Below are 11,024 nucleotides of genomic sequence, written 5' to 3'. Positions count from 1 at the left end.
TGTTATAGACTTGTATTTCTCCATAGTGTCTTTATCTTTTTTGCATGTTCCAGGTGAGTTTTATTCCGGTCCAGCCACCCTCACAGGAATCCCATCAGGCCCCAAAAGTAGAATTCATGACTTGAAAGGTCACCAACAATTAAATTAAAATTTTAAAATGCATTTGGTTGTGGAAGCAGGGACATGGAGCCATTTTTTTGTGTATTTGGCCTCATTTATTTCTGAGGGAGAGCTGGATTTTTTTGGAATGATCCAATCTTACCATTCAAATTTTGGGTGTCCTACCTCTCTGCTGTTCCTTCCCCAAACACTTTGCTCAACCCACTATCCCATCTGACCCCATATGTATTTAAGGAAGATGTTCTTTCAAGGCTGCCATATCTTGATTACAGGAGTCTCTCCATAAACTTGCCCTGGATATGCCAATCCTGGAGACTTCCCATAGGGGTGAGGCTCAGCCACAGTTCACAGGATGGAAGCTTGAATAAGGACTTGAAGGGTTGCTTGGCCAAAGATGAAGAGCATGTTTTGGAGGACTGGATTAAGGTGAAGGTGGGTTTATCCTCCAGTTATTGTTTGGAGACACCTCCATCCTGTATTATTATCTCCTTTCAAAACCTGCTCTTCTGTCAACCTGGGACACTGAGGACTCAAGTTCAAAACCCTGTGGTTACCAGCTTGAGCATAGGGTTGCTGGCTTGAGCATGGGGTCAGATATAACCCCAGGTCACTGGCTGGAGCAAGGAGGTACTGGCTTGGCTGGAGGACCCCCAGTTAAGGTATATACGAGAAAGCAATCTATGAATAACTAGTGCCACAACTATGAGTTGATGCTTCTCATTTCTCTTCCTGTCTCTCTGGGGGAAAAAGAAAATCCTGCTCTTCTCACCATTCCATTCAACCACTCACTCACTGTTCAACTATAACCAGGTTTTATTGCTTCTGCCTTTACTATGTGTGCTGAGCCTGGAAGCTTTCACCAGAGCAGACCCAATTGAGGATTTACCAACTACCTGCAAACTTCAGTGGCAGCTTTGTGGACCCCAGCAGGCCAGCTTTAGGAGCCCAGACCCTGCTCTGCCACCACCTTTGCACCAATGCAGTCTCTGCACTCCCCTTTGGAGCCACTTCCTTCCTTCAAATAGTTTAAATCCTTCATTTCTCTCCCATCCTGTCTGTCCCTCTCTCTCTTTTCTGTCACATACACACACAAAAAGTTTAAATCCCAATTTGGGCAATGAATACCTTCTCTGAACCGCGACTGTAAGAACCATAGCTTTTACTACTGTCTTATTATTCTATGTAGTCTTGCTCTGGCCTGACCTGTGGTGGCGCAGTGGATAAAGCATCAACCTGGAAACACTGAGGTTGCCGGTTCAAAACCCTGGCTTGCCTGGTCAAGGCACATATGGGAGTTGATGCTTCCTGCTCCTCCCCCTTCTCTCTCTCTCTCTCTCTCCCCCCCCTCTCTAAAATGAATAAATAAGAAATGTAGTCTTGCTCCATAATAGGTAAGTGCATACAGATTTGTAAAATAGAGGAAATGAGAAAGTGTCTAAGTTGTGAGTTTAAATCTCTGCCCCACCTCTTATTCTATTCTGGATCTGTCTCCTCAAACTTAACCGATAATAGAACCAAAACTACCAGTTTGATGCAAGAACTCAGTAATTTAATACCTGAAGTATTTCTGTATTTCTAATAGCACTTAATTCCTCTTCTCCCAATGCTTCGTGGGGTAAACAAAGGTCCCTGTAACCTATGGGACATTCAGCTGATGTTTTAGTGACTGAAAAATGAGTATACTGGAGCCACACCCTAAAAAATGGCCACCTTTGGTTTCCTGATGTCCGGCTTCCCCCAGAATGAAACAAAGGAGGAAGACACAAAACTTAATTTAATAGAAATTTTGTTTGTAGTTATTACATTCTCAGTGTAAGCTGAGCTGGAACCCACTGACCCAACCAGAAGTGGCCCAGTCCTGGCAACAAGGGAGGAGGGGAGGAAGGAGGGGATGGGGGTGTCAGAGCTCTGGCCCTAGGAACCCCATTCTTCCTCAGTGCTGGGGGGCTCGGGACACCATCCTCCCTCCTGCCCCCCTCTGGGCTCCAGGAAGGAGAACAGATGGAATCTTGGGCTTGGGGCTTCTCCACTCCCCCATCCCCCCAGGTTGGAGGAAAAACTAAGGGTTCTGGGGAGACAGGACAGAGGAAGGCAAAGTTGTCAAGAAAGATGAGGACCAAAGGAAAATCAGAGACAAAACACAAATGGAAAAAAAAAACAAAACAAGGGCAGGGGAACAATACTAAAATCCACCCCAAACTGGAACCTGCCTGGAAAAAAAGGAAAGTTCTCCAGTCTCATAGAGACATTATTTGGCGCGGCCGGCTCAACGGCAGGAGCGCTCAGGCCTCAGTCCAGCCCTGGAAGCAGTGGCACAGCTCTTACAGCTCATCCTTGGCTTGGCCAGCGGCAGCATCTTCTTCCTCCTCTTCCTTATCATCCTCCTCCTCCTCATCTTCATCTTTGTCATCTTCATCATCCTTGTCTGCTTCTTCCTCCTCCTTGCGTTTCTTGTCCTCCTCCTCCTCCTTCAGCCTCTGCTCCTCGTCCTGCTTGTGCTTCATTTGTTTTTCTGCTGCCTGCATGCAGACCACACACTCAGGCCTGGCCCCCACATGCCAGCCCTACCCGCCCCCACAGCCCAGGTCTGGTCCCTGGTCCTACCTTTGTGACACCCCATGTCTCATTGCCAAACTCTTCGGCATATGCTTCATTGTTGGTGATGAGGAAGTTGTCAAAGATGGTGCCAGACTTGACCTGAGGTGGAGGGAAGGTGAATGGAAGGATGGTCAGAGAGGACACCCTATGGCTCTGACCTTGGTTTCCTTAATCACTACATAATGTTACAGCCTAACACACAGTTAAAAAACAGACTGACTGGCCTGACCTGTGGTGGCGCAGCAGATAAAGCATAGACCTGAAATGCTGAGGTCGCCGGTTCGAAACCCTGGGCTTGCCTGGTCAAGGCACATATGGGAGTTGATACTTCCTGCTCCTTCTCTCTCTCTCTCTCTCCCTTTTCTCTAAAATAAAGTTAAAAAAAATAAAAATAAAAAAACAGACTGGGTTCAAACCCCAGCTCTGCCATTTCTTGCCTATGTGACCTTGGGCTGCTAATTTCTCTGTACCTCAATTTCTTCATCTGTATAATGGGGTCTAACCCCCTTGTGCAAAGGTTTTCCCAATACCTACTATGTGCCTGATTCTAGACACAGCAGGTACATCAGTGACCTGACCAAGCGGTGGAACAGTGGCTAAAGTGTAGGACAGGGCACAGAGGACCCAGGTTTGAAACCCCAAGGTCGCCAGCTTGCATGCAGGTTCACCAGCTTGAATGGAAGGTCGCTGGTTTGAGTTGTGGGATCACAGACAAGACCCTATGGTCAACGGCTTGAGCCCAAAAGTTACTGGCTTGAGCCAAGGGGTCAGTTGCTCTGTTGTAGCCCCCCGTCAAGGCACATATGAGAAAGCAATCAATGAACAACTAAGGAGCTTCAACGAAGAATTGCTATTTCTCATCTCTCTCCCTTCCTGTCTATCTGTTCCTCTGTCTCTCTCTCTCACTCTCACACACACACACACACACACACACACACACACACACGGGGTACATCAGTGAACTAAACAGACAAAGCAGCTAATTTTTTAATGGGACTATCTAATACCTTCTAGGTTGTTGGGGGCAATGCCTAGGATTAAATCCTACCCATGTCCCTTTCCTCCTGGGTGACCCTGAGCGCTTGAGGTTGCTCAGGAATCGTCCTGCTCCCTTCACATCATACCTGCCAGAGATCTAGTCCCAGCACAGCGAAGTTTTCATAGGCATAAATAGTGCTATCAGGAGAGTACTCAGGGTTGTCAATCTCTGGGTGGACCCAAGTGCCCTTGTAATCTGGGTTGTCAATCTGGCGGGGTTTCCACTCACCCTGTGGAAGAAAGGAACCAGAAGGTGAGCAGAGGCCTCCATTCTCCCCAATGTGCACCCCACTCTGCTTAGAGCCCCAGGACCACCTTGTATTCTGGGTTCTGAATCACTGGTGGTTCCCACTCTCCGTCCATCTCTTCATCCCAGTCTTCAGGCTTTTTAGCATCAGGGTCAGGGATGTGCTCAGGCTTGTCCCAGTCCTGAGAGTACACAAGGAGCTCAGAGTCAGCCCATCTGGTCCACCACCCTCTCTGTGGTGGGGAGCCCCTGCCCAAACACCAACCTCAGGTTTGGAGTCTGTGGGATCATCAATCTTGGCCCGTTCATCCCAGTCTTCAGGTTTGGAAGCCTCAGGATCCTTTATTTTCTTGGGGGGCAAGAAGTCCCAATCATCCTCCAAGGATCCTGATTCCACTTGACTATTATCAATTTTCACCTCATAGGTGTTATCGGGCCGCACGATCAATGTGTACAGGTGTGTGAATTCATCATCCTGAAGAAGGCAGGAGGTGAGTGACTCCATCCACTAGACCAGGCTCTGACCTTACCCAAACAGCCATTTATCACCACCCCCAGCACACCTTGCAGCGGATGTCCTTGTTGATCAGCACATTCTTGCCCTTGTAGTTGAAGATGACATGAACTTTCTTGGTGCCAGGACCACAGATATCAGGGCCTAGGTGAGAATCAGGTCCAGTTAAGGGCCAGAGACTACCTTACAAAAGGAGAACTTGATTCTTAAGTTCAGGTGCTTTAAGACTAAAAAAAAAAAAAAATTCTCGGACCTTGACTATTCCTGAAATGTAATGAGTGGGGCATAGAAAAAAATAAAATCCATGCACTAGAAATCAGTATCCTCACTTGTAGTATTAGAAAATACCTACATAAAAATCAAACAAGTTAACAGCCTTAGACCAACAATAACAATGCAATAATTTGCTAACTGTGACTACTCCCTCAATTACCCTTTCAAAGGAAAACCTGATAATGTGTTTCCCAGGCTCTCAAGACCACCTTTCATGGGCTATAAGGAACCCATGGATGGGTCTTAAATCTTCCTCTCACTTATCAGAGGTCAGCACCAGGACAGGGGTCCCTTACCAAACATGATGTTGTACTCGGAGTCTCCGTGCATGTCCTTCTGGTCCAAACTGTCTGGAAATAGCTTCACATAGCCGCCTCCACAGTCAATGTTCTGCTCGTGTTTCACAGTGAACTGCACCACCAACGTCTGGTCCTTGTTGCTGAAAGGCTCAAATCTGGCCGACAGGGCGTAAAAGCGGGCATCCTGGCTTGTCTGCAGCCCTAGCAGAGAATAGTGGTGAGGTCATAGCTGCCCCAATCCCCCAAGTTCCTAAAAAAAAAAAAAAAAGATACGGACAACCACTCCCCTTCCTCTGCCTGCCCTGCTCCCGGGGATGCCCAGGCTATCAGTGACTAAGGGTTCCTCCAGGAAGTCCTCCTGGACCTGAGCACCCAAGTCCCGGGGTCTTACCTTTATCTTTGCCCAGGTCACCATAGAACTTGCCGGCACTGAGAACAAATTTGCCAAAATCCGACTTGTGTTTGGATTCCACCCAGCGGTTGGTCCACCCGTCTACGGGATCAGAGGGGCAGGTCAGTGCGGCAGTGCTGATCCCTCCCCAATCCCCCCGACTCCCGCGGCCGCCCAAATACATCTGCCAGGAGCCACACACTGCTGCAAGCAAGGAAGGAAATCCCCAGAGTGCCCCTATCACAACCTCTAGTTTGACACCTCCGGTGACTTAAGATATCCTCGGACGAACCCTAACTCCCGCTGCGGGAGGCCACTGCACCCTCCATGCTCCCCAGGGACGCGGAAAGAAGGTTCGCTTGCGGCTCTAATCTCCGGGGCCACTGCACTAATTACAGGCGACGACGGATATCTGGGGTGGGGGACCGGTCGCGTCGTCGGGGCGGCCTCGAGGCGAGGCCAGGCGTTACCTCCGTCCAGAAACTGCTCCTTGAAGTAGATGACGGGTTCAGCGGCAGCCAGGCCAAGAAGGCCGAGCAGCAGCGGAACGGGTAGCAGCATGGCTGGCCGAGGGGGCGGCGGCGCACAAGCCCTTTAACTCGCTTCCCCAACAGCGACTCTGCAGCAGGGACTGACGCTGTCGCGGCCCGTACTCTTTTATACCTGACCGCCCCTCAACCCAACCTGGCCCTACCTCTTAGCCCGCCTGTCATGCCTTTTCATTGGTCAGTAGCCACTATCCTTAATTTCCATTGGGCCCTTCTCAGCTCAGCATTTTAGGCTGTGCCTCGGAACGCTGGGTTCCCAGATGGCCGATTTCTATTGGCTGCATCACTGGCCAATGAGGGTCGACCACGCGTTGTGGGGGACGCCCACCGGTGGGTTAGGGACACTAGCCCCAGCCCAACCCCGCCTTCGCCCGCGCGTGTGGCTCCGGATCTGGGCGTTTAAAGAAGCCGCGCGTTCGCAGGTGTCACCCCGTAGGATTAGGACCTCTTTCTCAGCCTCCCCTCCGGCCATCCTCTACATTTGGGGAACTCTCACTACCGATGTGCTGTCTCTCTCTCCCACCCCCTTTATCCCCACCCCTTGTCCCCCCAGGATGAGGCGGAGGGCACCAGGATTGGGCTCTGAGGCTTCACTACACACTTAACCCGCCACAGTCATGCAGGCCAGCAGAGAGAGTGCTAGCTCTCTCCACCGTGCGGTCTCTAGTAACTGACAGACTGGCTGACTACTGCTGTGTAACCTGGGGCAATTTAGCATCTCTAAAGTCACAGGAGCGCCTGAGAGGCGAAGAGGAGCAACCCTGCTGTCGGGAAGAAGTGCTTTCAAAGCTTTTGAAAATATCCTAGGACAGTGGGAAGGAAACCCGGAAGGCTCGAAAATGTGACTATAGGCTGTGATTCCTAGGGCCGGGTAGGGTTGTACCGGGCCTAGTGGCAGCCTGCCTCTCCTTTACCACTTCGCCCTCCATCCCTCTGCCCCTCCCTCCTCTTCTCCCCTTACCCGCCCCCTAGCCATTAAATGAAAGGGGTCGCTGCTTTGTGGTCTTCCACAAACCGCCTGGCTTTTGCAATTAAACGGCTAAAGACAAGAGGACAGGGCGTTCCTTGGGGAGGCAAAAAGAGACAGATGGCAGAAAAGATAAGGTCTGAGGGAGAGGGGTGGGACCCCTAAATCTAAAAGTCTTCTGAAGCCAGAGTCATGTGATTGAGGGTGTTGGAGACACCAGCACCCTGCCTCCAATCTTCAGGAAGGAGGAAGGAAGGCTGGAGGTTCCCAAACTTTGAACAAAGGGGCCCTGGATCTGGGATCATGGAATGGAAGAAGCTGGGGAATTATGGCAAAGGGGTGGGAAGGGCTTTCCTACTAGTTGTGAGGACTGAGAAAAGGGAGGAACGAAGTGTTTTGGAGAAGTTGGGAGTCTGCTCCGTACCCCAGGCAGCATGCAGTATGGCCCAATCTGTCCACCCTTAGGAGGAGCCAAAGTCTGGAGTGAACACTCCAGGCCTACAACTGACCCTCTTGTCTTCCCTCCCTTCCACCAAGTGTCAGGGACACATGGGTTTGGTGCTTCCTATCTGAGGGTAAACACTGGTGCTTGTCTTGTTCACTTCACCATCCCCAAGTGTCTCCTACAGTACCTGGCACAGCACAGGCTTAAAACCTACTTGAGCCCTGGCTTGACAGTTCAGGTGCGTTCCCCATATGCCAAGGTTACAGGTTCTATCCTTGGTTAGGGCACATACAGGAACAGATCTCTTTCTATCTCTCTCTCAAATCAATCAATAATTTTTTTTTAATAAGAGGAAGAGCCCTGGCCAGTTGGCTCAGTGGTAGAGCGTCGGCCTGGCGTGCAGAAGTCCAGGGTTCGATTCCCGGCCAGGGCACACAGGAGAAGCGCCCATCTGCTTCTCCACCCCTCCCCCTCTCCTTCCTCTCTGTCTCTCTCTTCCCCTCCCACAGCTGAGGCTCCATTGGAGCAAAGATGGCCTGGACGCTGGGGATGGCTCCTTGGCCTCTGCCCAAGGCGCTGGAGTGGCTCTGGTCGCGACAGAGCGACGCCCCAGAGGGGCAGAGCATCGCCCCCTGGTGGGCGTGCCAGGCGGATCCCGGTCGGGCGCATGCAGCAGTCTGTCTGACTGTCTCTCCCCATTTCCAGCTTCAGAAAAATAAAAAAATAATAAAATAATAATAATAAGAGGAAGAGGCCCTGACTGATTGGCTCAGTGGTAGAGCATTGGCCTGGCATGTGGATGTCCTGGGTTCAATTTCCCGTCAGAGTGCACAGGAGAAGCGAACATCTGCTTCTCCTCCTCCCTCCCCCTCTCTTCTCCTGCAGCCATGGCTCAATTGGTTCGAGCACATTGGCCCTGTGCACAGTGGAGCCTCTGCCTCAGATGCTGAAAATACCTGTATTAAAAGCATGGCCCGCCTGACCTGTGGTGGCGCAGCGGGTAAAGCGTCAACCTGGAAACGCTGAGGTTGCCGGTTCAAAGCCCTGGGCTAGCCTGGTCAAGGCACATATGGGAGTTGATGCTTCCAGCTCCTCCCCCCTTCTCTCTCTCTGTCTCTCTCTCCTCTCTAAAAATAAATAAATAAAAAATTTAAATTTAAGAAGCTAAGTCTGAAAAACTTCAGAGTCTTTAAAAAAAAAAAAAAAGCATGGCCCCAGCCTGACCAGGCGGTGGCGCAGTGGATAGAGCATTGGACTGGGATGCTGAGGACCCAGGTTCAAGACCCCGAGGTCGCCAGCTTGAACCCGGGCTCATCTGGTTTGAGCAAAAAGCTCACCAGCTTGGACCCAAGGTCGCTGGCTCCAGCAAGGGGTTACTCGGTCTGCTGAAGGCCCACGGTCAAGGCACATGTGAGAAAGCAATCAATGAACAACTAAGAAGTCGCAATGCGCAATGAAAAACTGATGATTGATGCTTCTCATCTCTCCGTCCCTGTCTATGAACAACTAAGGTGCCGCAAGGAAGAATTGATGCTTCTCATCTCTCTCCTTTCCTGTTTGTCTGTCCCTCTCTCTGTCTCTCTCTCTCTGTCTCTGTCACAAAAACAAACAAAAAAAAAAAAAAAGAAAAGAAAGACTAAGAGGTTTGACTGAGTGACATAAATGGCAGGTCTGGGATTAGAATATACTTGTGCTGTTTAATAGTCTCCGCTGGCCACATGTGACTAGACCATTTTAAATGTACCTGGTCCTCAATGAAATGTAATGCAAGTGTAAAACACACATCAGATTTTCAAGGCTTAGTGTGGAAAAAAATAATGTAAAGTATTTCATTAGTAATGTTATATTGTTTAAGAGATAAATGGGCCTGACCTGTGGTGGCGCAGTGGGATAAAGCGTCAACCTAGAAATGCTGAGGTCGCCGGTTCGAAACTCTGGGCTTGCCTGGTCAAGGCACATATGGGAGTTGATGCTTCCAGCTCCTCCCCCCTTCTCTCTCTTTCTCACTCTCTGTCTCTCCCTCTCCTCTCTAAAATGAATGAATAAATTAAAAAGTAAGCATAGAATAAAATCTTAAAAAAAAAGATAAATGGACATACCAGATTTGATAAATTCTTCAAATCAACTTCACCCACCATAACTTTTTTTTAACTAAGAGGAGGGGAATTAGTGAGACAGATTCTCACATGCACCCTGATTGGATCCAATTGGCAGCCCCTGTCTGGGGCTCAAGCAACCGAGCTATTTTTAGCACATGAGCCTGATGCAGTCAGACCAACTGAGCTATCCTCAGTCTCTGGGGCCAACACTCTAACCAGTCGAGCTACTGGCTGCAAGAGAGGAAGAGGGAGAAAAGGGGGAGAGAGAAAGGAAGAGAAGCAGAGGGTCGCTTCTCTTGTGTGCGCTGACTGGGAATCTAACCTGGGACGTCCATACACAGGGCTAACACTCTATCTACTGAGCCAACTGAATAGGTCCCACACATTTTTAAAAATAAATTTTATTTATTGATTGGTTTTTAGAGAGAGTAGTGTGTGTGTGGGGGGGGAGAAGTGGGAAGCATCAACTTCTTGTATTTACTTCCTGTATGTGCCTTGATCTGGCAAGCCCAGGGTTTTGATCTGGCAAGCCCTGGTGACCTTACTATTCCAATTTAATGCTTTATCTATTGCACCACCATGGGCCATCACTCATTTTGCTTTTAACGTTGCTACTAGAAAATTTTAAATTACATTTGTGTCTCACATTACATATCTATAGACCATGCATCATTGCCCTGACATTGATCTAATCAGAACACACAGGAGGGGTTAGATGGGATCTGGGATGTTTAGAATTTCTGATTCCATCTCTACCAGCTCCTTGTAGAACTATGTGCAACTCGTAGCACCCTCTGAACCTCAGTTTTTGCACCTGTGAAATGGGGATTATATCAGTATCTACATGATAAAGTTTTGGAAGAAATGAAGTAACACACCTGAAGCACTTAACACTGGGCTGGGCACACAGATGGATGCCCATACAGATTAGCTGCTGTTTGGACTAGAACTATCATTAGGCAAATCCCTCTCCCCTCTATAATTGGAGATGATCTCTACCCAGCCTCCCTTGGAAAATTTAAAAGTAGTTGTTTGACCTGTGGTGGTGCATAAAGCATTGACCTGGAATGCTGAGGTCGCCAGTTCTAAGCCCTGGCCTTGCCTGGTCAAGGTACATATAGGAGTTGATGCTTCCTGCTCCTCCCTCCACCCTTCTCTCTCTCTTTCTCTCTCTACTCTCTAAATTAAAATTTTAAAATAATTTAAAAATCTAGAAAAAAAAAGAAAATTTAAAAGTTGTTGAGATAAGCCTGGCTTGTGACTGCGCAGTGAATAGAAAGCTGACCTGAAATGCTGAGGTCGCTGATTCGAAACCCTGCATTTTTGCCCTGTCAAGACAAGCAACCAATGAACAACTAAAGCAGTGATTCTCAAAGTGTGTGCCAGGGAGCACTGGTGCGCCCTAGAAGATTTCCAGGTGTGCCCTATGGTATTCCAGAGAAAAAGGTGCCTGTTGGGGACCAAAACACCAACAGAGTTTTTGGA

General features: G+C 49.1%; 1 protein-coding gene across 1 annotated transcript; it reads right to left on the bottom strand.

Annotated features, from left to right (window-relative positions):
• Positions 1-1,876: 1,876 nt before the first annotated feature.
• Positions 1,877-6,122, bottom strand: CALR (calreticulin). The gene is made up of 9 exons (XM_066271930.1): positions 5,951-6,122; positions 5,481-5,582; positions 5,087-5,290; positions 4,567-4,661; positions 4,269-4,478; positions 4,072-4,185; positions 3,843-3,986; positions 2,725-2,817; positions 1,877-2,639 (listed from the first exon to the last, which is right to left on the bottom strand). The coding sequence occupies exons 1-9, from the start codon at positions 6,039-6,041 to the stop codon at positions 2,442-2,444; spliced, it is 1,251 nt and encodes a 416-aa protein (XP_066128027.1). The 5' UTR covers positions 6,042-6,122; the 3' UTR covers positions 1,877-2,441.
• Positions 6,123-11,024: the final 4,902 nt, after the last annotated feature.

The sequence above is a fragment of the Saccopteryx bilineata genome, chromosome 1 (assembly GCF_036850765.1).
Source record: "Saccopteryx bilineata isolate mSacBil1 chromosome 1, mSacBil1_pri_phased_curated, whole genome shotgun sequence".
NCBI lineage: Eukaryota > Metazoa > Chordata > Mammalia > Chiroptera > Emballonuridae > Saccopteryx > Saccopteryx bilineata.
Note: the sequence above shows the minus strand (reverse complement) of the source record. Positions and strands in the feature narration are given on the sequence as shown.

Coding starts and splice junctions, on each gene's coding strand:
- CALR (XM_066271930.1), bottom strand. CDS start 6,041: ATGCTGCTACCCGTTCCGCTGCTGCTCGGCCTTCTTGGCCTGGCTGCC. Junction 3,987..4,071: donor TTCAGAACCCAGAATACAAG/GTGGTCCTGGGG, acceptor TTTCTTCCACAG/GGTGAGTGGAAACCCCGCCA. Junction 2,818..3,842: donor TGGGACTAGATCTCTGGCAG/GTATGATGTGAA, acceptor CCTCCACCTCAG/GTCAAGTCTGGCACCATCTT.